At 45.1% G+C, this 26,069-nt stretch overlaps 1 protein-coding gene across 14 annotated transcripts in view; it reads left to right on the top strand.

Moving 5' to 3' along the window:
* The window catches only part of plekha5 (pleckstrin homology domain containing, family A member 5), a 460,471-nt gene that overhangs the window by 364,428 nt on the left and 69,974 nt on the right, over positions 1–26,069 (top strand). For 11 of the 14 annotated variants that reach the window (XM_038811095.1, XM_038811093.1, XM_038811098.1 and 8 more), the window contains 3 exons: positions 5,852–6,329; positions 6,996–7,079; positions 25,895–26,014. In XM_038811095.1, coding sequence (XP_038667023.1) covers positions 5,852–6,329; positions 6,996–7,079; positions 25,895–26,014 — 682 coding nt within the window. The remainder of the gene's footprint in view (positions 1–5,851; positions 6,330–6,995; positions 7,080–25,894; positions 26,015–26,069) is intronic. The other 3 variants (XM_038811100.1, XM_038811097.1, XM_038811094.1) reach the window with 1 other exon arrangement.

The raw sequence follows: 26,069 nt of genomic DNA, 5'->3' as shown, positions 1-26,069 counted from the left end.
CTTGAGATGGTTTTCTCTGGCAAGGTTGTCTATCTTCTCTGCAGACTCAGCATCATTCCAAGTTCACAGCAAAGGATGTGTCGGTTATTCGTTGCTTTCAGAATAATAAAGCAGTTCTTTAACTTCAGCAAGCAGGAGAAAGCACCTTTTCACTTCCAAGGTCTAAACACTTCTGCCCAGTTCTCTCAGAAAGCATCACTGACTTTTGTCAGGCCAGTGTCCCTGGCAATCCACCGATTGACAGCCAACCAATCAATCCCTCCAAACCTGGTTCCTAAGATCCACTTGATGCAAAAGAATCTGGCTAAAATCAAAACCTGGGAGCACAGTGTCCTGACTCACAGGCTGCATCAACTTTCAGGCTTAAAGGCACATTCCAATTATGGGTCCACAGGCCAAAAAAATAAAACAACATAAAAGAAATGGGAACAATGGAAATAAACAGAAAGGAGTCTTACATACCACCCCTTTAGAAGGGTGAAATATCATTGCAAGGACATTTCATCACGAGGTATGAGACACAAACCGCACATCCATTCATCCTTCTTTTCCCACTGCATAAGTTCCCCCAATTTTTATGTAAGCCACTTATCAACACAAAAATATCAACACTTAAACTTGTGACAGTACATCAATAACAATGTCCCTGACCAGCCCACTGGCTGTCAACCAATCAATTGATCCGACGCCCTCCAAACCTGGTTCCTAAGATCCACTTGGTGCTAAAGAGTCTTGCTTTCCAGGAATAATCACAATTTTTACATTGAAAGATTACAACAATAAACTTCCAAAAGAACAATTTTGTCTTCCGAGTTTTAAATTTTTTCACAAATGCAAGTGGATTATGGTCAGTATAGTCTAGGCTTTGCTTATTATCATTCCAGACATAAACTTCAACATGATGAAGAGCTAGCAGCAGTGCTAAGGTTTCCTTCTCAATGGTGGAGTACTTTCTTTAGCACAGACTTAGTTTCTTTGCAAAGTATCCCACTGGCCTCTTCCTGACTTGTCATCCTGTAACAATGAAAATAGGCTTTATATGAATTATAATTATGACATCTCAATGGCATTCCATTTGAATTTAAGACCATAAGATATAGGAGCAGAATTAGGCCTTTAGGCCCATCGAGTCTGCTCTACCATTCGATCATGGCTGATATGTTCCTCATCTCCATTCTCCTGCCTTCTCCCCAAAGCCCCTGATCCCCTTATTTATCAAGAAGCCCATCTGAATCTGTCACATGTTTCCTACAGTATAAACAGTAATCTACACTTTGGAAGTACTTAATTATCTGGAGAATATTTGAGGACATTACAAGGTCATGAAAGGCACCACATGAATGCAAATCCTTTAATTATAACCTCTCAATAGTAATGATGCTGCAGGGCATTCACTGGCTGTAGGGTGCCATTATAATGCAAAATATTGGCCAGACAATTCCCAACAGAAATGTGGACTTTGGATTTAAGCCAAAAAAGAATCTCCCTGTGTTTGCAGAGTTAAGATTCTAATTTAGCATTTATATGCCTAGATTTTTTATTGGTCTATACTGTGAACTAAAACCTAGATTGTAGAAATCCACAATATTATTAAATCAATTTCACTGGCAAAGCGGTTTTTCGTACACTTTACTGGTGTTGGTTGAATTTTGTTTACAAGCATCCACCTATGTAGTTATACATGATGGGTTGTTGCTGCCTCTCTTGGTGTGCATGCGAAAAGCAGCAAGTGTGCCAGGTAACCTGTGCTGAATATTCAAACCTGTTGCAACACTGCATTATATTTACTGACTGCAATATGCTGTTCGTACTCAGAAATCTAAAAATAGGCATTGGTCCATGTACATTTATTATTAATTATGTGCACATTTATTATTAATTTCTATTGTAGTTGACATTTGCAAGGTTTAAATCCTCAATACTTAATTCAGCTTTGTGGCAAATGATGTCGTCTGTTGGCTAACTTCCAGATGTTTCCAAACAAACAAGACAACTATAGAACAGAAAATACATTTAATTAGTATTTGTGCATGATAGTGTCTGCATGTTGCCTGCTCAGTCCAAGTACAAAAATAGCCAATAATGGAGCATTTCTTCCTTTAGGCAGTTCATGCAACATTGTTTGTCGATTGCATTTTGTTCCATTACTGTGATCTGCCATGCATTAGAAAATTACAATGTGTCTGTTCCTTGGGCTGACTTGTACCTCATTGTTAAGCTGTCACCTAAAGGGAAAAATTGTAATTTGTTCACTCTTTGCGCTGAAGTATGTTGGTGTCACTGCCACTTGTCCCACTATACAATGCAGATTTGGGAAGAAGATTGTGGTGTGGAATGCATCTTAAAGTAAGACCAAGCAGCAGATGGAGACTTGTGTCTGAGATTGAATCTAATCAAAAGTCCCTTGTACATTGCAGTCTGGTTCATGAGAGAGTGATAACTAACCTCCATGGGATTTCGGCTTATGTTCTAATCTGCCCCAAGTCTGTAAAAATATTGGGGCGGATTGGGTGCAAGCGATGTTTGGATTGGATTGGATTTGTTTATTGTCACGTGTACCGAGGTACAGTGACAAGTATTTTTCTGCGAGCAGCTCAACAGATCATTAAGTATTTGGGAGGAAAAGGGAATAAAAGAAAATACATAGTAGGGCAACACAAGATATACAATGTAACTACATAAGCACTGGCATCGGATGAAGCACACAGGGTGTAGTGTTAATGAGGTCAGCCCATAAGAGGGTCATTTAGGAGTCTGGTGAAGCTGTTTTTGAGTCTGTTCGTGCGTGTTCTCAGACTTCTGTATCTCCTGCCCGATGGAAGAAGTTGGACGAATGTGTAAGCCGGGTGGGAGGGATCTTTGATTATGCTGCCCGCTTTCCCCAGGCAGCGGGAGGTGTAGATGGAGTCAATGGATGGGAGGCAGGTTCGTGTGATGGACTGGGAGGTGTTCACGACTCTCTGAAGTTTCTTGCGGTCCTGGGCCGAGCAGTTGCCATACCAGGCTGTGATGCAACCCGACAGGATGCTTTCCATGGTGCATCTGTAAAAGTTGGTAAGGGTTAATGTGGACATGCCGAACTTCGTCAGTTTCCTGAAGAAGTATAGGCGCTGTTGTGCTTTCTTGGTGGTAGCGTCGACGTGGGTGGACCAGGGCAGATTTTTGATGAGGTGCACTCCTAGGAATTTGAAACTGCTAACCATCTCCACCTCGGCCCCATTGATGCTGACAGGGGTGTGTACAGTACTTTGCTTCCTGAAGTCAATAACCAGCTCTTTAGTTTTGCTGGCATTGAGGGAGAGATTGTTGCCGCTACACGACTCCACTAGGTTCTCTATCTCCCTCCTGTATTCTGACTCATCCTTATTCGAGATGCGGCCCACTATGGTCGTATCGTCAGCAAACTTGTAGATGGACTTGGAACCAAGTTTTGCCACGCAGTCGTGTGTGTACAGGGAGTAGAGTAGGGGGCTAAGTACGCAGCCTTGCGGGGCCCCGGTATTGAGGACTATTGTCGAGGAGGTGCTGTTGTTCATCCTTACTGATTGTGGTCTGTTAGTCAGAAAATCGAGGATCCAGTTGTAGAGTGGAGAGCCAAGTCCTAGGTTTTGGAGCTTTGATATGAGCTTGGCTGGGATTATGGTGTTGGAGGCGGAGCTGTAGTCAATAAATAGGAGTCTGATGTAGGAGTCTTTGTTTTCGAGATGCTCTAGGGATGAGTGTAGGGCCAGGGAAATGGCGTCTGATGTGGACCGGTTGCAACGGTATGCGAATTGCAGTGGATCAAGGCGTTCTGGGAGTATGGAGGTGATGCACTTCATGATCAACCTCTCGAAGCACTTCATTATGACTGAAGTCAGGGCCACCGGACGGTAGTCATTGAGGCACGTTGCCTGGTTCTTCTTTGGTACCGGTATGATGGTGGTCTTCTTGAAGCAGGTGGGGACCTCGGAGTGGAGTAGGGACAGGTTAAAGATGGCTGCGAATACCTCTACCAGCTGGTCCACGCAGGCTCTTGAGTGCACGACCAGAGATCCCGTCCGGGCCCGTCGCCTTCCGAGGGTTCACTTTCAGGAAGGCCGATCTGACTTCGGAAGCTGTGATAGTGGGTATGGGTGAATTATGGGCTGCTGGGGCACTCAACAGCGGATTGTTGGTTACCTGCTCGAACCGAGCATAGAATGCATTGAGTTCATCGGGGACGATGCGCTGCTGCCAGAGATACTGCTCGGCTTCGCTTTGTAGCCCGTCTTTACACATGTGCTGTGCCCAGAAGTTGGAAGCATACTGGTCTTATAAACTATTTTTAGCAGAGTTCATTCCATGAAATTGTTTGTCTATTTCACCACGGGAAGAGTAATGGTGACGTGCATTTTTGAAACAGCAGTGCAGTAATAAAAATGGATTTCCAGTTCCATTAACCGTACAGGGGATGGATCATTTATCTTTAGCTGTGCCATAAATTTAGCAAGAAGAGACCCTCATATCTCCAATCAGCTGCATTTCATAACAGTAAAGCTAATCCTTAAGTCAGGATGATGTTTTTTCAACATTTCCCAAGATAGAAAATAAATTACATCTAAGCCAAACAAACAGTAGCCCAGTTCATACCTTGACTTAACTCTCCTTTCACATATCATTAACTTTCTGTTCTAGCATGTTTCCTGTGGCACATGCTCCCAATGTGATTTGAAATGTTGTTGGTATTGCCTTCAATGGCAAACATTTTCTGTGTGTTGAACTACAGCAGCTGTTCTGGCTGTGATGTCTTGAGTGCATCTAAGTTGAATTGTATTACTTCTCTACATTGCATAATACTCTTCAGTAAGAAGTAAAATGTTTCGGAATGAGTTATGGATGCACTGAAGATGTATTTTGTTGTGGGTCGTAACACAGTAAGAGTAAAATGGTTGTTTATGATCTGACCTGACACATTTCTGTGGAACAGATTTGTTCTTTGGCTGGTAGATTGTGCTAATCTACCAGGTATTAAAATACAAACTGAAAATGCTAAAAGCTCTCAGCAGGTCAGGCACACAGAGGATCAAATTCATTATGTATTTCAGCAGAACTGGTATTGGTTTAATTTTGTGCTAAGTTTTTTTTCCCTCTTCCCATTCTCTTTCCCCAAAGTATTATCTATGATGAATCAGGGCAGCACGGTGGCCTAGTGGTTAGCACAACCGCCTCACTGCGCTGAGGTCCCAGGTTCGATCCCGGCTCTGGGTCACTGTCCGTGTGGAGTTTGCACATTCTCCCCGTGTCTGCGTGGGTTTCGCCCCCACAACCCAAAAATGTGCAGAGTAGGTGGATTGGCCACGCTAAATTGCCCCTTAATGGAAAAAATAATTGGGTAATCTAAATTTTAGAAAAAAAAAAAAATCTATGATGAATCCTCAACTTCCTATTTAACTTTTTACTGTGACACACAATTGCTGCTGCATTAACTTAGCAGTGGTTAGCACTGCTGCTTCACAGCACCAGGGACCCAGGTTGGATAGTGGTCTTGGATGACTGTCTGTGTGGAGTTTATCTGTTCTCCTAGTGTTTGTGTGGGTTTCCTCCGGGTGCTCCAGTTTCCTCCCACAGTCCAAAGATGTGCAGGTTAGGTGGATTGGCCTTGCTAAAATAGTCCCTTAAGAATCCAAAGATGTGCAGGTTAGGTGAGATTACAGGAATAGGGCGGGGAGTAGGCCTAGGTAGGGTCCTCTTTCAGGAGGTTGGTGCAAACTCAATGGGCCAAATAGCTTCTTTCTGCACTGTAGGGATTCTATGGACTCTAGATTCTATGGATTCTCTTTCACAATCAATTAATGTAAAATGTTTTAAGTAATGTTCTGTTAATTTCCAGCATCACCTGTTATCAAACATTACCAAGAAATCTGCCGAGCTATCGAGCCCAGGTCGTACCATGTTACAGAACAATGCCACGTCATAGTACCACAAGACCTGACAGCATTTGTTCTGTATCACCGTCGGCATATGATAGGGTGCTTCGACCACCTTCATCAGAAGAAAAACGGAAGTCGATGCGGGATGATACCATGTGGCAACTATATGAATGGCAACAACGTCAAGTTTACCATAAGCACGGGACACTGAGTAGGCATGGTACTTTAAGTACTCCTGTCACCATGATGAATATTGTCGATCAATCACGCTCTATACCTCCATCACCTTCCCATGGTTCGCTGGCCCCATACCAAGTATACTCTCCCCTGAGATCTTACAACATTGAATCGAGATCAGAAGTATTTTCACCTATTTTAAGAGGAGACATGACTATTGATTCCATGAAATCCCGGCGACACCGGGCATCTGTTAACAAAGTAAGCAATTTTCTTTGGTTTTGCCGATCAATCTGAGTCACCATTCTTAAAATCTAAATTCAGTACTGCTAATTATGAGGCTTAAATTTTGTGTTTTATTGAATGCAGTGATATGCTTTTGTGCTAGGACAATTTTGTTACATAATTCTGTTGTCTTTTGTGACAAGTGGAAATTCTGTTTATGAAAATCTAAACTAATCTAGCTGCTAGCTTTTTGGGGGGAGTGAGGACATCTTTGTGGGGGGAGATAACTTCACAGTAACTTCATTAAAAAAGGTGAGGGAGGGAATGCTTTATAATTCACTAGACACACATTGTTCTACTGAAATATATTGCTACAATAGAAGATGACCTATTCCTCTATTAGTTAATAGAGGATAATAGAAGATTCCTCTATTTTATAAAATATACTTCCCCAGCTATCACAGACCTGCTTTTTTGCTAGGTTCTTAAGAATCTTCATCCAAAGTATTGAAGGGAGAATTTCTTGTCCCACTCTAATGTACAGTCTCGAATTTATTTATGGAATAACTCTGGAACGGTGTTGGGGATTGGTCTTCTACTGGTTCTACTGTGGATGGTAAATTACAAAAGGATCTAAATGGAAAAACAGAAAGGATAAGAAAAACATTACTGATGGAGATTTGTGTTTATTTATTTTCTCAGTTTGTCTGTCAACCAGACAGAAGGTCAATGCCTGCCAGCCTACCTGTCCAGACCATTACACCTGAGAGCTTACAGGGAAAAACGGTGAGTCATATAAAAGTTTCATTATGGTAAGCTTCGTTAAAATTTGTTAATCTGAGGAAAATCTTCATAAAGTTGACCACTCAGACATTTCTTCTGTTTTTGATTTTTTTGAAGCAATTTTGATTCTATGGTTAAATTGGTACACCATTGTAGAGTACCTAATAAAGGAAGAGAAAACCTCAGTGATATAGGTGATTTGTTTAAAGGTGCAATTTTGGTTGTGACCAAGCAGTAAAACTGCCACAGTTTGTTATAGCCATACTCTAGGTCTGTATCCGTGCCACACTTCACAGCTTTAAGTCTTTTATCTAAAATCTTGTGTCGATAACAGGGCACCAACACTTTGGGTCGGGGTCGCAGAGATAGATTTGAAGGTCACGGGCTCCCCCTCCACCAAGGCAGCAGTTCGACTGGCAAGACAGCCCTGGACCCACTGGTCGATTGTCTCCAAATAGCAAAGGGGTGGTCCGTGAGCCCAAAGCGCCCTTTAGCCTTGGGACGCATTTCCAGTGGTGAATGCTGAGTGGAGTCGGGATGTTTGTGCGTTGATTGGTGCAGACAGAGGCAGGTAAATGGAACTCAGTCACTAACTGAGTGCAAAAAAAACAGGAGGCCATGAGGCTGAGCCAGGAAGATGAGCAGCCGATTCAAACTTTGCTATGTTTCTGCTCCTGTCTGCCTGATGTATAGCAAAGGTTGATCAGAATATAAAATGCATTATCGTGAAAGCTATTAAAATTTAAGAAGAATTTAGATGAAGACCTGATAGACATTGAAGGAAATAAGAAAAGAGTGGGCAGGCAGTGGGGTGGGGTGCGGGATTGCATGCTACTTCCGTCTTCCACCCCCATGTTTAATGGTTTTGCTATATATTTTGCATATCTCAGTATTCTGCCACCCCTGTTATCAGAGGCCCTGCTTTTGCTTTTTCCATTCCTGTGTTCAAAGTCATTTCTATATATTTATATATTTTAAATAACTTAATTGATACCAACTGCTACTTCTAAAGAGATCAGGAATAAAATCAGGGCATCAGACTGCTACACCCCTCAATTTTGAAATTATATCTCTACAGATGTTTTAGTTTCCCACAGTCCCAGCTGACTGCTCTGGGGGATGATGTGAGGTTGGGGGGATGATGTGATGATGTAGAATTGAATTTAGGGTAATTAGATCCAATGTAGCACCAACACAGAATATTCATGGTGTTGTTCTGCCTCTCCAGCAATCACTGACCAGTGAACACTCTTGATTTTGACTTGTGAAGATGAAACCAACTAAATTAACCATCTTAAGGAATTGAGTAAAATCAGCGTAAAGGTGGCTAAAGTGAAGGGGACAACTTGCACTGATAAACTTGAGGCAATTTAATGATCATTATCTTAACTGCTTTTGATCAGGGGCTAGTTTAGCACAGGGCTAAATCGCTGGATTTTAAAGCAGACCAAGGCAGGCCAGCAGCATGGTTCAATTCCCGTACCAGCCTCCCCAAACAGGCGCCGGAATGTGGCGACTAGGGGCTTTTCACAGTACCTTCATTTGAAGCCTACTTGTGACAATAAGCGATTTTCATTTCATTTAATTTCAATTGCATGAGTTATCTAATATGTCCATAACTCCAATGTAGCAGAAACAAAAAAAATAGAAAACGTATTCACAATGAAAACAGAGAAATGTAGGAAACAGTGCTATCGTTATCTTTTCATATGAATAAATTGCACACTAGACTATTCTGGGAGATGAGATGTTAAAACATTTGTGGCAGTTTGCACATGCTGTCATGTTTGTTGCTTAAGACCCCGGGGCTTGTGCTCTAGGCTGGTGACTCTGGGCATGGGGAGTGGTATAGTAGGAGTCGGTGGTAGTGAAAAGAGAGCTGATCACTCTGGATAAGAGACGAGCTGATTTCTTGGTGTTTGTGTGTGGGTGGAAGGGGTGGGGGAGGTACTAATTACAATGTATATTTGGGGATGTGGAGTGGAGAGGGGGGTGTTTGCTGAAACCTACATGAGTATATAACATCCTAACATTTTTACAAGTACTTTAAAAGCACAGATTTTCAAATTTATATGATATTATTTAATTATCTGTAATACGCAAGCATTAACAATTATATGCTGCTGTATTACTGTTTTGTTTTTGCTAACATACGTTAACTTTCAATTGTTAAAATGGGGTCACATGAGAAGCACTGACCCACAATGTATGTTTGTTACTGATTAACCATATGACACCATGAAGGAAGTGGATCAGACGGGTCAGCTGCTTGGATAGTGATGCACGATCAATTGCACAAAAGATTGGTACAACTGTGGCTTTATTACAGTCAGATTCGTGGCCTCCTACTGCAGCTGGCGAAATGGCACATCAGAGGAGGACACGCATATTTATGGGCGGAGCTAGCCGGCAGGGGCTACCGGCAAACCTGTAGTGCAGGTCCTACCTTACATCCCCTAATACAGGTGCACACACTGGTTCACCACATTCATCCCCTGTTAAAAAAGAGTCCGGCGGGGGTGGCGTGGAACTATATACAATGTTGCAAATAATTTACAGTGGGGGGGGGAAAAATGTCCATTTTGACGGTCCGGTGCTCGTCAGAGGTTCAGTCGATCTAATGCTTGGACGGTTCGCCGAAATCTTCATCTTCCTTTTGCGTGGGCAGGGGAAGGAGGGATGGACCTGGTAGGGTTAATGTTGGGAGCGCTGGGGGAGGGGAGGGGAGGGTGGCGCGTGGGTGGGGGAGTGTGTTGGAGTGGAACCTGACGGAGCCAGGTCCCTGAGGGAGACCGTATTTGGCGACCGTCGGGGAACTCCACGTAGGCATACTGGGGGTTGGCGTGGAGCAAGTGTGCCCTGTCCACCAAGGGGTCCGCCTTGTGGAGTCGGACGTGCCTGCGGAGCTGCGAGCCAAGTCGGGGGGGACACCCCAGATGTGGACTTCCTAGGGAAGGTAAAGACACATTCATGGGGTGTGTTATTTGTGGCGGTGCACAGTAGTGACCGGATGGAGTGTAGTGCATCAGGGAGGACCTCCAGCCAGCGAGAGGCTGGGAGGTTCCTGGACCGCAGGGCCAGCTGGACGGCCCTCCAAACCGTCCCGTTCTCCCTCTCTACCTGCCCATTTCCCCGGGGCTTGTAGCTGGTCGTTCTGCTGGAGGTGATACGCCTGCTGAGCAGGAACTGACGCAGCTCATCGCTCATGAATGAGGATCCCCTGTCACTGTGGATGTAGGCGGGGAAACCGAACAGAGCGAAGATTGTGTTGAGGGCCTTGATGACAGTGGCAGACGTCATATCGGGGCTTGGGATGGCGAAGGGGAATCTGGAGAACTCATCGACCACACTGAGGATATATGTTGCGGTCGGTGGAGGGGAAGGGCCTCAGCGTGGATTTCAATGGGGCGGGAGGCTTTCACAAGGCGAGCGCGGTCTGGCCGGTAGAAGTGCGGCTTGCACTCCACACAGACCTGGCAGTCTCTGGTGACTGTCCGTTCTTCCTCGACGGAGTAGGGCAGATTGCGAGCTTTGACGAGGTGGTACAGCCGTGTGACCCCCGGGGTGACAAAGGCTGCCGTGTAGGGCCCGGAGTCGGTCTTCTTGTGCGCTGGCACATGTACCTCGGGAAAGGGCGTCTGGGGGCTCATTGAGTTTGCCGGGGCGATACAAAATCTCGTAATTATAGGTGGAGAGCTCAATTCTCCACCGCAAGATTTTATCATTTTTGATCTTGCCCCGCTGCGTGTTGTTGAATATTAAGGCTACCGACCGTTGGTCAGTGAGGAGAGTGAATCTCCTGCCGGCCAGGTAATGCCTCCAATGCCGCACAGCTTCATCGATAGCTTGGGCCTCTTTTACGACGGATGAGTGCCGAATTTCAGAGGAGTGAAGGGTGCGGGAAAAGAATGCCACGGGTCTGCCTGCCTGGTTTAGAGTGGCGGCGAGGGCGACATCTGAAGCGTCGCTTTCTACTTGAAAGGGGAGTGTCTTGTCTACTGCATGCATCCCGGCCGTGGCTATGTCTGCTCTGATCAGGCGAAGGGAAATTGAGTGGACTGTATGAGTGGGGGGGCCTTGTCCGCATAATTTGGGACCCACTAGGCGTAGTAGGAGAAGAACCCTTGGCAGCGTTTGAGGGCCTTGGGGCAGTGGGGGAGGGGAAGCTCCATGAGGGGGCACATGCGGTCGGAATCGGGCCCCAGAAGTCCGTTTTGGACTACATAGCCGAGGATGGCTAGGCGGGTCGTGCGGAACACACACTTCTCCTTGTTGTATGTAAGGTTGAGGAGAGTGGTGGTGCGGAGGAATTTAGCAAGGTTGGCGTCGTCGTCCTGCTGGTCATGGCCACAGATGGTGATATTATCTAAGTACGGAAACGTGGCCCGCAAACCGTACCGGTCGACCATTCGGTCCATCTCCCTTTGGAAGACCGAGACCCCGCCAGTGACGCCAAAGGGAACCCTAAGGAAGTGATAGAGCCGACCGTCCGCCTCGAAGGCAGTGTAAGGACGGTCCAATTTATGAATGGGGAGCTGGTGGTAGGCGGATTTCAGGTCAATCGTCGAGAAGACCCGGTACTGCGCAATCTGGTTGACCATCTCAGATATGTGTGGGAGAGGGTATGCGTCGAGCTGCGTGTACCGATTGATGGTCTGGCTGTAGTCCACGACCATTCTGTGTTTCTCCCCTCTTTTTACTACTACCACTTGAGCTCTCCAGTGGCTACTGCTGGCCTCGATGATACCCTCCCGAAGCAGCCGCTGGACTTCGGACCTAATGAAGGTCTTGTCCTGGGTGCTGTACCGTCTGCTCCTGGTGGCGATGGGTTTGCAATCCGCAGTTAGATTGGCAAAGACAGAGGGGGGGTCAACCTTGAGGGTCGCAAGGCCGCAAACGGTGAGTGGAACTAAGGGCCCGCCGAATTTGAGGGTGAGGCTCTGGAGATTGCACTGGAAATCCAAACCCAGCAATAGTGCAGCGCAGAGGTTCGGGAGGACGTAGAGGTGGAAACTGCTGAATTCTACGCCCTGGACAGTGAGAGTGACCGTGCAGAAACCTCGGATCAGGACAGAGTGGGGTCCGGAGGCCAGGGAGATCCGTTGATTGGCGGGGTGGACTGCGAGGGAGCAGCGCCTTACCGTATCTGGGTGTATGAAGCTTTCGGTGCTCCCAGAGTCCAGCAGCCAAGAAGTCGCGTGGCCATTGATTTTCACCGTCATCGAAGCGGTGGCCAGGTTGTGAGGATGAGACTGGTCCAGTGTCATCGAGGCGAGCTGCGGGTGGTCGTCCGAGGTTTCAGATGGAGAGCGTCGGCGACCCAGATCTGGCGTTCCAGCCTCGTTGGGGAGACAAGATGGCGGCGTCTGGAGGTCCTGTTGGGAACAAAATGGCGGCGCCCATGGAGCGCACGTGTGGGGCAAGGTGGCGGTGCCCATGGGCCGCACGTGGACTGAGGGGGGGACGATGGCGGCACCCACTGGCCGCACCTGGCCCTGGGAGGAGAGGATGGCGGCGCCCACTGGCCACACATGGGCCTGGGAGGAGAAGATGGTGGCGCCCACTGGCCGCACGTGGACCTGGGAGGGGAAGATGGCGGCGCCCACTGGCCGCACGTGGCCCCGGGAGGGGAGGGTGGCGGAGCCCATTGTGCATTCGGCCGGAGGAAGTGGGCACTTTTAGGGACGGTAGCGGCAACTGCGCGGGCCTGGCACATAGCTGCAGAGTAGCCCTTTTTACCGCAGCACTTGCAAGTGGCGGCGCAGGCCAGGCAGCGTTTGCGGGGGTGCTTCTGCTGACCGCAGAAGTAGCAGTGGGAACCCCCGGGGTGTGCAGATTAGCGGGCGGCGCAGACGTATTGACTAGGCAGGGCCCCAGCCGGGGGGTTCGTTGGTGGGGTCCAGGAGTTGTAGGATGGATGGGCCACGCGGCGAGCGGGTTAGGCCTGGGCATTACGAGATGCGACCGTCATGGAGAGCGCTAAAGTTTTTGTCTCCGTTAGGTCGAGCGTGGCCCCTTCCAACAGTCGTTGTCGGATGAGGTCCGACGCAATCCCCGTTACGAACGTGTGTCGCATGAGGAGATTGGAATGTTCGGTGGCCGTAACGGCCTGACAGTCACAGTCCCGTATGAGTAGGATTAGAGTCCGGCAGAAGTCTTCGTCAGACTCACCAGGGAGTTGAGAGCGAGTGGCGAGTACGTGCCTGGCGAAGAGCGAGTTTGCTTTCTGTGCGTAATTCTAATTTAGGAGTGCCATCGCTTCCGCGTAATTCGGGGCGTCTTGGATCAACGGGAACACGTCGGAGCTCAACCTGGAGTATAAGACCTGAATCTTCTGTCTGTCGGCGAAGGGTCCGCAGCATTGATGTAGGCCTCAAAACAAGCTAGCCAGTGATTAAAGTCCTGTCTGGCGTCGGGCAAGTGCGAATCCAGCTGCAGGCGATCTGGTTTGATTCTGATATCCATTTCTTAGAAAATCTGACTGTAATAAATTGATGCACGATCAATTGCACAAAAAACTCAGATTGGTACAACTGTGGCTTTATTGTAGTCAGATGCGTGGCCTCCTACTGCAGCTGGCGAAATGGCAGATCAGAGGAGGACACGCATATTTATATGGCTCCTTGTGGGCGGAGCTAGCCGGCAGGGTCTACCGGCGAACCGGTATTGCAGGTCCTACCTTACATCCCCTAATATAGGTGCACACAGTGGTTCACCACAGATAGTTACTGTTCTTTATGTTTTAACCATATAGCAAGCCATTTTAGCCATCTGTATGGCATCTGTTCCTCACAACCCTTCCATTTTTGCACACCCATACTCTGTTCCTTCTCAATCTGCTGAAAATTGAAGCTTTAGTGTGCATCATTCATTTGATATGTGCTCGTTCCTGCCAGTGAGATATGGCAGCTAAATGTCTATTGGATACTTAGCAATGTAATTTTTAAGCTTGTGATTCATAATTGTAAATCCATTGAGTTGTGCAATAATTTATATTTAAGTGATTCATCTGTTGGGTGCTTGTCTATATAATTAAACTTAAAACATTTGTCTGTAGTCTCCCCACAGATCTGATTTGTGCATTGTATTATCAGCCATAGCATTCCAGTCAACTTTCAATCGACAGCCGAGCATTCACATACCTGCCCCCTTTGAGCTCATAACAATGGTTCTGCAATATTTACTCTCCAGTATAGGCACTGACTTACAACTTTTCAGCAAAGGCAACAAGTAACTGTAACGGCAATTTTCTCCCTGAGAAAGTAATAATAGAGATTTGTATCCCTGCGTTTGCCATAGACGTTTATAGACTGCTGAAATTAAGAGTTGCCGAGAAGAAAGTGAACATGCTTGATTAAACAATGAGTGCAAGGAGCTCATGGACTTCTTTGACTTTAAGATTGAGATGATTCTTTCAACTGCCTCTGCGACCTTCACATAGCCCACTGGCTACTCTTTCTCCAAGATTCCTCCCCTCAGTCCTAGCTTTCAACTCACACCTTTCTCTTGTTTGTCTATCTCCCATCATGTCTCCTCCAAGCTCATTTTGTCCATGGCCCAGCAGTGGCTTTGTTGGTAACACTAGTTACAAGGTTCTGGGTTCAAGTCCCACTCTCGGACTTGAGTACAAAAGTCATGGCTGACGTTCCAGTGCAGCGTTGAGAGAAAGTTGCACTGTTAGAGATGTTGTCTTTCAGATGAGGCGTTAAACTGAGGTCCCACCTGCCCTTATAAGCACCCATGGCAGTATTTCAAGGAAGAGCAAGAGCATTCACCTCGATGTGCTGGCCAATATTTATCCCTCAATCAACATCAGATAAATAGATTTGACCATTATCACATTGCTGTTTGTGGACACTTGATGTGCACAAATTGGCTGCTGTGATTCCTGCACTGCAACAATGAATTCACAGCAAAAGTATTTCATTGACGATAAAGTGTTTTGAGACGTCCAGTGGTCCTGAAAAGCACGACTTGAATTGAAGTCTTTATTTGAGACCGAGGTGGATCCTACAGGTCTTCTCTACTGGACACCCACCAGCCCATGTGTTCCCATCCCAGGACCAGGGCCCTTTGAGAAGGCAGAGGTGCATCAAATGACAATTTTAGCCTCCAGCCTCAGGATGGGTATGCTTCAAAAGTAGCTTCCTTCCCCTCTTATCGCTGAGTCCTCTCCCCATTTCAGGAGCCAGAACTTTCCGACTTCTCTGGAACAGGTCACTGCCCCTCTGAACCCCTGCCCCCTGTGCAGCCATGGTGTCTGATGCCACCCCCCTGTACAGCACCCCCCCTCCAAAAGCATGAGCCCTGTGGCAGGATCTTCCCCCCCCCCCCCCCCCCCCCGCCCCCCCCCCCCCCCTCAGTTCCCCCAAAAGTGGCTGGCTTGTAAGGCCTACTGACTGGTGGGGAGAGGGGAAATTGCTTTGGGAAATCCCACTGGTGCAAATCCTTTTTTTAGGCTCTCATGATATTTTGTGCCCCTGTCGCCATTTACGCCATGATAAATGGGGGTGCAAAAACCCAGCCCTGATTGTAATCACGCCCCCATTAGAAGACATACCTTCAGTTGCTGAAGATCTAAACTCGGAATTCCCTCCCGAAACCTCTTCACCTGTTTCCATTTCTTTTCTCTTTAAGGATAGCCCTGAAAACCTAACCTCATTGAGAAAACAGCTCCCTTTGTAACCTGGTGTCAAATAATAATTCTGCGAAACACTTTGGGATGTTCTGCTATAAATGAGCTATAGAAATGCAAGTTGTTGTTGAAGTAGAAGAAAGAGATTTTGAAAAAGGAATAAAAAAATAATGCAGACAAAATTTTACCAACATTTACGGAGGAGAGAAATTACAGTTTTTATTTTTAACCATGAGCATTGTGGTAGGAGTACTTACAGTGTTTGAAAATGTACCTGATATTGGTCCATGTCATGCTATCGCATGTAATCAGCAGTATTACATTTACAGCATTGTCAACTTGTGAGGCAGCTGCTGGATTAAGTGTGTCTATAACCTTATGTGTCTCTTAATAAGCCTCTAATATTACTTCGAACTGCAGACTAATTCTATCTCCTCCTGTGATCGTGTGACAGTATTGTTCAGCAGTCCAGCTGCAGATCCCTGCGCGAACAGGGCGCTGCGAGATCCGTGTATGCGCAGTTGCGCCGGCGCCAACGCCGACACCGATGGCACTGCAGAGAATCGCGTCGCGGCGTAGTGGCCATTTCGCGGGGATTCTCTGACCCGGCGCGGGTCTCTCAATCTAATTGCAACTCTTAATTTAACCATCATTTGAATAGCTTTCATATTATTGAGATAATGGTACATATTGCAAAAGTAGAATTAATAAATGCTTGTCATGTAGTTTCTCAGGTCAGATGGCATCCATAAACTACTCAAGCTATTATCTTAATCTTTTCGCTCAACTGCAACATTTTTTTGTTTACTTCCGGGCATCCATAACTGTCAATGTGCCGTTCCTTACAATGCTGTCTTCTTTGAGTCCCATGGTAACACTTTAACCAGGGACCTATATATTACACATACTATTATCATTTTGTTCCTTACTGAAAACCTATTTATAAAAAAGATATTGCTTTTTTTCAATAAGCTAACTTTAGATTTTGTTTTCATGCACTTACTCCTGAAAGTTGTTACTCTCCTATATTGATCACGACTCCAGATTGATATCTGACTACTGCTTTATTAGAAAATATGTTTCCAATTTCCCTGCAACCTATCTCCCAAAGTTACAAAAGAAATTCAATGAGTAGTAGCTTGGATGAGGAGTTCTTCGTATACTTTTGAGCATTCTCGTCAACCAACCAGAGAGTTGGTTATATTAGATTTGGCATTGTGTAATGTGATGAGATTCATTAATGACCTCAGAGTAATGGCACCCCCAGGTAGCAGCGACCAATATGATTGAATTTTACATCCAGTTTGAAAGGGAGAAACGTGGGTCTAAATCTAGCATTTTAAACTTAAGTAAGGACAACAACAAGTCTTGAAAGCTGAGCTGGCTGAAGTCAACTAAAATATGAGGTTAGATGATAGGTCAATAGAGAAGCACTGGCAGACATTTCGGGGGATAGTTCAGAATATTCCTACTTCAAAGAAAAATTCTAAGGGGAGGATCAACCGTTCATGGTCAGTTAAAACAGTTAAGGAATGCATCTAAGAAAAAAGCATATCACTGAGTGGCAGGATAGATGATTGGTCAGAATATAAAGAACGCCAAAGAATGACTGAATGATAAATCGAAAAAGAAACTAGAGTATGAGAGGAAGCTGTCATAAAAATGGATAGAAAGAGATTCTACCGGCCTTTAAATAGGTAAAAAGGATAGGAGCAAGTAAAGTGAGTATTGATCCCCGAGAGAGTGACAGTGGTGTATTAATAATAATCTTTATTCATATCACAATAATCGGTTTACATTAACACTGCAATCGAGTTACTGTGAAAATCATCTAGGCTCCACACTACTGCGTCTATTCGGGTACATGAAGGGAGAATTCAGAATGTCCAATTCACCTATCAAGCATGTCTTTCGGGACTTGTGGAGGAAACCGGAGTACCCTTAGGAAACCCACACAGACATGGGGAGAACGTGCAGACTCCGTACAGACAGTTGCCCAAGCCGCGAATCTAACCCGGCCCCCTGGAGCTGTGAAGCAACAGTGCTTACCATTGTGCTACCATGCCGCCAACATGTAGGGGGCGATTCTCCAAAATGGAGCCCAAGTGTTTGCGCAGTCGTGAACGCCGTTGAATTTCATGACGGCGCGAAACGGGCACGGGGATGACCGATTCTGGCCCCCGGGGGCACCAAATGGGCGCCGCGCCAACCTGCGCATGCACGGGGGACTTCTTCAGCGCGCCGGACCCGACACAACATGGCGTCTGTGTTCAGGGGCCGGCCGCGCAAGAAAGTAGGCCCGGGGGGGGAGAGGCCGGCCCGCCAATCGGTGGGCCCCGATCGCGGGCCAGACCCCATCGGAGATCGGAGGCACCCCCCGGGGACAGAGGCCCCCCCCCCCCCACAGGCCGCCCCTCGACCGTTAACACAGAGTTCCCGCCGGCAGCGACCAGGGGTGAACAGCGCCGGCGGGACTTCTGTCATATCCGCTCGGCCCATACGGGCCGCGGCCGGCGCAAATGGCCGCGATTCTCCGTACCTCAGAGAATCGCGCACCGGCGTCGTGGCAAGGTTGCACCGATTCTCCGGCCCGGCGCGGGGCTTGGAGAATCGCCCCCAGAGCTAATGGTAGATATAAGGAAATGGCAGTTGAAATTAACAAATGTTTTGCTTGTGTTCACTATTGTGGGTGCAAAAAAAATTCCAATAATAGCTGTAACCAGGGATGGAAGGGAGTGAGGAATTTGGTGAAATTACAATCATTAGAGAAGCAGTACTGAGCAAAGTGATGGAGGAAAAGAGATTGCAGACAGAGAGATCAGTTGAGTGAGTGGGCAAAAACCTGACAGAGTATAATGTGGGAAAATTTAAACGCTTTGGCAGAAAGAATTAAAAAATCAGAATCTTACTTAAACAGAGAAAGACTGCAGAATTTTGAGATGCAGAGGGACCTAGGTGTTCTCCATGCGTGAGTCACAAACGTTAGTATGCAGGTACCATATGTAATCGAGGAAAATGGAATGCTATCCTTTATTATGGGAGGAATTGAATATAAAAGTAAGGGTGTTATACAGGGCATTGATGGGACCTCATCCCGAATACTATGTGCCTTTTTATTTAAGGAAGGATGCAAATGTATTGGAGACAGTTCAGAGGAGGTTTACTGGATTGATACCTGGAATGAGCGGGTTGCCTTAAGAGGAAAGGTTAGACAGACTGATCTTGTTTCCACTGGAATTTAGAAGAGTGAGGAGTAACTCGATTGACGTGGATAAGATTCTGAATGGTCTTGACAAGGTAGATAGGTAAGGATTTTCCTCTTGTAGGTGAGTTCAGAACTAGGGGATACTGTTTAAAGTTCGGCTTCACCCCTACTGGACAGAGATGAGGAGACTTTTTTTTCCCGCAGATGGTTGTGCAGTTTTGGAACACTGCCTTGGAAGGCAGTGGAAACAGGATCACTGAATATTTTTAAGACAGAAATTGTCGTTTTTTATATCTTTTGCAGTAATGTTATTTAAACCTCGGTTAAGATGCATGCCGACAGTATGACTGCAGGAGCTGCGATTAAGCTTTCATAAAAGTGAAATAATAATTGATTTGCATGTTAAGTGTTCTGCTAATAGATCTTGAGAACCATTTACTACTTTACAAATAGTTAGCTAATGGAATATTGTTTATGTTTGAACGGCCCTTGGATGTAGATAATTCACATGGGGTATTGTGTATGGTCCCGGCTAAACAAGTCAAGGGACACCTTGGAATAAGAGACAAAAATATGCCTTATGCTTTGTGTACAGATGATGTAGTCAATGGGAGGAGCCAAGTCTATGAAAAGGCAGTTGGTCCTAGAACTCTCACCGGTAGAAGCGCGTTTCAGTTTTGATGCTGAAAGGTTCCCTCTCCAAAGATTCTGCATGAAGAAAAACAAGTAGAAATCTAGTTGTTAACTTCATTTGTGGTGGTATTTGAAAGATATTGGTTTGCTTAATTGAAATATAGTGGCATATTTAGGAAATAAGTTTAGGTTTTCTCTTTTACTTAAGAACTGTTGTAACTGTTAACTGTAAAGCTGTTTATTTATTGCTAATGTGGCTAATTCTGTGATTAAGTTAAAGTGTGTTTTTACATAAAAGATACCTCTTCATCAGTGTTATCACTCATGTGGTGCAATAACATTTCCTCACGAATTACAAATTACAAATAGTTGGGTTCTCACTTGAATCCTAACAGAAGCAGTTAGGCAAAGTTAATCGGAGGTAAATGAATGCACAACCCGCACCACAACGCTGACCTTTTGAATGATGGAGCACGTTCGAGGGATCGAATGGTCTACTTGTGCTCCTATTTCAGTTGTCTGTATGTCTGTATTTATACTATGCCTTTACTGTTTGAAACCATCTCAAGGCATTTAGTGCCTGAAGCGTGATGTGTTTTTGTGCAAACTGGAGTAGTTGATCCTAGAGCTCAGGAGAAATTGAAACAAAATGCTGGAAATACTCGGGTCAGGCAGTACCTGTGAAGAGATGATAAACAGAATTAATATTTCAGGTCTGTGACCTTTCATCAGAACCTGAACAGACCTGAAGCATTAATTAATTTTCCTTTCTCTCCACAGATGCTGACTGACCTGAGTATTTTCCAGCATTTTCCGCTTTTATTTCAGACATTCAGCATCTGCAAAATTGTGCTTTGACTATGTTTCCTACCGCTGCCATGCAGGCTCTGTACTTGTGCAGTTCAAGGGTGTTGCCCTTTGATGTCATTTAGAGCGACAGTAGGCAGCTGCCAGGACCAAAGATGGCACTGCCCAAATCATCATAACTGGGCAGTGACGTCCTTTTAATGTGTACTCAGAGCAGAATTCCAAAACCCTAGATTTGTTTTGATCCAAAATGAATGTGAAAAATGATGGTGGACATTTTGTGCAGCTCACTCCTCCCACATGAAGGCAATCAAAGAGTCGTCTGGGCACAGCCTCAGACAACTTCCACACACTTTAGCACTTCCGTTACAAATTGGTTTTTGGTGAATAAATATTCATAAAGTTCAGTTCAAACTTTTTCTCCAATTTATAATGTTGCAGCTATAGTGTTCCCGCATTTTCTGAATCTCCTGCTTTGGAATCTCATCCCCTTAATCTGGCCTGTCACTGGGAAGAAGCCCGGAAGAAAAACTGAATTCTGGTGGTATCTCTGATCTTTGTCAAAGTACAATGATCTTTTATTCACTGATGAAAGCAATGATTACTTGCATGAAAAAATACCCAAGTTACATACCAGAGTGGAGCTACCTTGCATCAAATCTGATCTCATAGCTAGCCTGTTTCTTACAATGCCTGCCCTGCAATGTGATTCATTGGGCAGAAGATAAGCAACTTTAAGGCAAATGCGTGTGTGACCTCATGTTCCAAAATGTTCAGAATCAAGACAAAGCTGCATGCATTCAACTACTGACGTGAAACCAGGTCTTTTTACAATTGTCATACAAAGTAATAGAAGCATGCACAGTATCTTGTTAAAAATGAGGTACATAGGGCAGCACGGTGGCGCAGTGGTTAGCACTGCTGTCTCACGGCACCGAGGTCCCAGGTTCGATACTGGCTCCGGTCACTGTCCGTGTGGAGTTTGCATAGGTTTGGCCCCCACAACCCAAAGATATGCAGGGTCGGTGGGTTGGCCACACTAAATTGCCTCTTAATTGGAAAAAATGAATTGGGTACTCTAAAAAAATTTTTGAACACAGTAATGCCATAATGCACCATACTAGCATTCCAATTGTGGTTTTAGGTGAATTGGACATTCTGAATTCTCCCTCTGTGTACCCGAACAGGTGCCGGAATGTGGCAAATAGAGGTTTTTCACAGTAACTTCATTGCAGTGTTAATGTAAACCTACTTGTGACAATAAAGATTATTATTATTATTTAAATGGTCAGCATCGATGGGCTGCAAATGTCTACATTTTAGTTGAGTATCTTTCTAAAGCCATATTCTACATGCAGCCAACTGGTGACAAGAACAAGGTCAGTAGGGTTCAGAACAAATCATTCAAGAGTAACCTGAAGTGAAGACTTAGTAAAAGTGGCATTCATCCAGAAACTTGGGAGAATTGTGATTGTGCAGTGTGGAATCTAAAGCATGCGCCACACAGTTTAAAGCACTCCCATAATGGAAGGAGAACACCATCCCAGAAAGTAATTAGCAAATGAACTCAGTTAACACACACTAGCATCTCCATAGGGTGCCTTACTGAAACCCCCACAGACTAACATCAATGGAAAATCATTGAACTGCAAAAATGTCTCCTGTTACGCAATATCGCTGTTGACAAACTCCAAAATGTCATGCCTCATTGAGATATAACTTCTTAATGCTATTCTAACTCGTAACTTTTGTTGCTTAACGTCTCTGGCCCTTTAAAACTTTGTTTTTATTTTTTTCCAATCTGATCACTTCAAATTTATATTTTTTAAGAGCTAAATATGTATCAGGTTGTAAGCATATGTCCCAAACACTTATTTTGTTCCCTGTAAAGGTTATAAAAGGTGAAGGATAACCAGTATAATTTTCACCCTGCTTTGCTGTGTGTGAGAATACTTCAATGTAATTGGCTGCTTATCATGTTGATGACATCATTGTTACTGGATACCTGGAGATCCCCTGGACTTTGTGCCAGACAAAAACTGCATTTGGGAAAAGAAAAGTCTGAATCATTGAGATTGCTCGATCTTTGTGATCAACTTTAATCACTGCGCGGTGGGCACCATTGCTTTGCTGCTGACCGCAAATTCAAGGCCATTTTATGATTATTGGTTCTCTCTCGCTTTCTCTAACAAGTATTTTAATATTGTTTCAGTTTGAAAAACTCATTTGTTTCTTTTGAATACTAGATTATTTTACCCCAATAAGATGAGATAAACGATGGTTAGGAAATTAAATAATGATTTTGTTGTTATCAGTGCGAGAAAATTTCCTTTGTACATTTAACTTTCAATAAGTGATGCAAAAGAGATGACCCAGTTTGAATCATGTTAGGATAACCTGGATTTTGATAGATTTGTATCATGTTGGCTAACCTCAATAGTAACAAAAGTACAGACTGACATTGCATATGCAAAATAATGTGTGTAATTACTTCTGTTGCATTAGATGGCAAACGAGTATCAGTTTTCTGGTTGTAGCCCATTGGGAAAATTCATTTCAGAAATAACTGGGACAAGACCTGTGTTTTAAACTGCTGAAATGAACTTTTCACCTGCCACAAGCTCTACCTTGTGAAGGTTAATTAAAAGAAATACAATCCAGAAAAACCTGGACTTTGGCATAAAGCTGCGATGGAAATAGAGATTTAAGCATATTGACATGAAAGTAAGTGACTAGAAAAAATACAGAAATGCTCCAGGCCGTTTTTTAAAGTTTGATTTGGAGTGCTTTTTTTTTTAACAAGAACTACATCATAAAATTTATCAATAAAGGGTCACTTAATGAGCTTGTGAAGATCTTCATATGACTGGTACTTAATTTTGGTTCTGCAGACACAGAGGACAGAACAAACTCCTCCTAATGGAGAGTGTGCCTAATTCTCAGCCTGAATGATTTCCTGTACACAATAGATGGGAAATTGTTCAGGCTGCGAACCTTTGGACTTAGATTCTGGGCGGGATCAGTGGGGCGGGCTGTACCGGCACCAAAGAGTGGCATGAGCCACTCCGGCGTCGGGCCGCCAGGAAGGTGCGGAATCCTCCGCACTTCTGGGGGCTAGGCTGGCGCTGGAGTGGTTGGCGCCGCACCAACTGGCGCTGAAGTGCCTCCGCGAGTTGGCACATGCGCAGGATCGCTTGCGTGTTCCAGCACATGCGCAGAACCGCTGCCATGTTTCCTGAGCATGCGCAGTGGGTTTCTTCTCCGCGCCTACCATCGCAGAGACCGGTGCGGAGGGAAAGCGTGCCCCCATGGCACAGGCCCGTCCGCCGATCAGTCGGCTCCGATCGCGCTCAGGCCACCTTGGGGGGGGGGGGGATCCCCGGGGTCCGGATCCCCCCCGCCACCCTCTGAGGATTGCAAGCCGCCATTCAAGTCAGGTCCCGTATGGACCTTGTCTAATCCACGGCGGCAGGGCTGGCTGAAAACGGGCGGCCGCTCGGCCCATCGGAGCCCGGAGAATCGCACCTGACCGGCGCGGCCCGATCCCCACCCCCGCCCAAAAACATGCACTGGTGAATTCGGCATCGGAGCAGCGGGGCGGTCGGAGAACCCCACCCTCTGAGTTCCCATCACATAAAATTCTGCAATGCGAATGCAGAATATGTTGATGAGGGAAATCTTTCTGTTTTTACCCTTAGAACCAGAGAAAGATTACCATGCTGAAAGAGGCCATTCAGCCCATCGTACCTGCACCAACCAAAAATTAGAAAAAAAGAAACTAGCCACTCATTTTAATTCCACTTTCCAGCTCCTGATCCGTAGCCTTGCAGGTTACAGCACTTCAGGTACAGATCCAGGCATCTTTTAAATGAGTTGGTATTTCTGCCTCAACCTCCAATTCAGGCAGTGAATTCCAGGTGCCCACCATCCTCTGGTGAAAACATTTTTCTTCTACCAATCAGCCTAAATCTATGACCCCTTTTGATAGGCCCCTCAGCTAGGGAAATTAAGTCTTTCCTGTCTACCCTATCTAGGCCCCTCTTAATTTTTAACACCTCAAATCGGTCACCCCTAAGCCTTCTCAATTCGAAGGATAACAACTGTAGCCTCTGCAATCTTTCCTCATAGCTGCAATTTTCAAGTCCTGACAACATTCTTGTAAATCTCCTTAACTCGATAATAGCACTCTTATCTCCAAGTGACAGAAAGCCCCACTCCAAAGACGTGAGCGCATTATCTGGCTTGACATTTCAGTGCTGTACAGAGTGATTGCTGGACTGTCACAGATGCTGAATTTCAACTGAGATGAAAATACACGGTCTTTTTTGTTCTCCTCGTGTAGCACTATTTGAAGTAGGGCAGGGAAGTTATCTGCATGTCCTGGCTGTTATTTATCCCTCAACTAATATGACTAGAAGACATTATCTGATTTATTCTTTCTCCCTGCTGTTCATGGGACTTTAGTCTGTGCACATATGTCATCACATTTCGGTATCTCCCAACAGTGACTACGTTTTTTAAAAATACTTCATTAGCTGTAAAGAGCTTTGGATTGTCCCAAGGTCATGACAGGTGACACAAATGCAAGTTTGTTACTTTGTTCTTTCAACTAAAAAAATGTTTTAAAGTATTTATAACTGGGCAAGTAGTTTTTCAGCCCTGAGCTTTAAAAAGAGGTGATTATTTATTTGTATGCTTCTATTTTTCCTAAAATTACCAGTCTAACCTCTGGCTGTCGAGATATAGAATATATACCAGTGTTAGCTGATTGATATCAGGAAGAAATCCTCCACCTGATTTTTATTTGAATGTGACCTCTGATGAGAAATGACAAATTCTAATCCAGATTGTTTGTATTGAAGTTAAGTTCTTCATGATGTGGGTTGCGGAATATGGAAGGCATTCTGAAGAAAATGAATGAATTTTCAATCCGTATCCTTTGCCGACCATCTGAGTAAGAGTGGCATCTTTGACCCCATTCACTCGATCACTTGGGAAGGGATGCAGCTACTTCAAATATAGTTGCAAAAATATAAAAGAACTTTCAACTATGCAAGCTGCATTTCAGTAAAAATGTAACTGGATATATTGCAGTCAAGTCTCAAAAGAAACTCCCCTGGAGGAATTATGCTTCACCAGTTTTTGATGGACTGCATGTAACATGCTCTGGCATGTGTCCAGAGAAGTTAGGCGCCTCCATGTGTTTTGAAAGAGCTTATTGATTGTGTATAAAGCTTGAATCTTTTCTAGTATGCACCTGCACAAGGGTTAAAAAAAAAACAATTAATTGTGAATTGTAACCAGATATCTCTCACTGTCCACACAACTACCTGCCAAAATAATGAGACGTTGTGACAATTTAATCTGTAATGCTCTTCATCCTGACAGTGGTGCCTGGTGTTACTATTTGACAGTACTTATAGATTTAGTTCAGCTTCTATTTTCAGAGATCCGTGTACTTTGAGATAATCCGGTTGTTTGGTTAACAAATTAATGTGTTTTCCCCCTCTTTTGGCTCCCCAAACTGCATATCTGCAGCCAGAGGAGCTGACACTGCTGCTAATCAAGCTGAGGCGGCAGCAAGCAGAACTGAACAGCATCCGGGAGCACACAGCAGCACAGCTCGTGCAGCTGAATCTCAGTGACGCAAATCCCAAGGTCAGCTGTAAAATGATCTGTTGTACTCCATCAAACTTATGGTTTGTTCATCCAT

Source organism: Scyliorhinus canicula, chromosome 11 (assembly GCF_902713615.1).
Source record: "Scyliorhinus canicula chromosome 11, sScyCan1.1, whole genome shotgun sequence".
Classification (NCBI taxonomy): domain Eukaryota; kingdom Metazoa; phylum Chordata; class Chondrichthyes; order Carcharhiniformes; family Scyliorhinidae; genus Scyliorhinus; species Scyliorhinus canicula.
The sequence above is the reverse complement of the archived record's forward strand: the minus strand, read 5'-3'. Positions and strand labels throughout refer to the sequence as shown.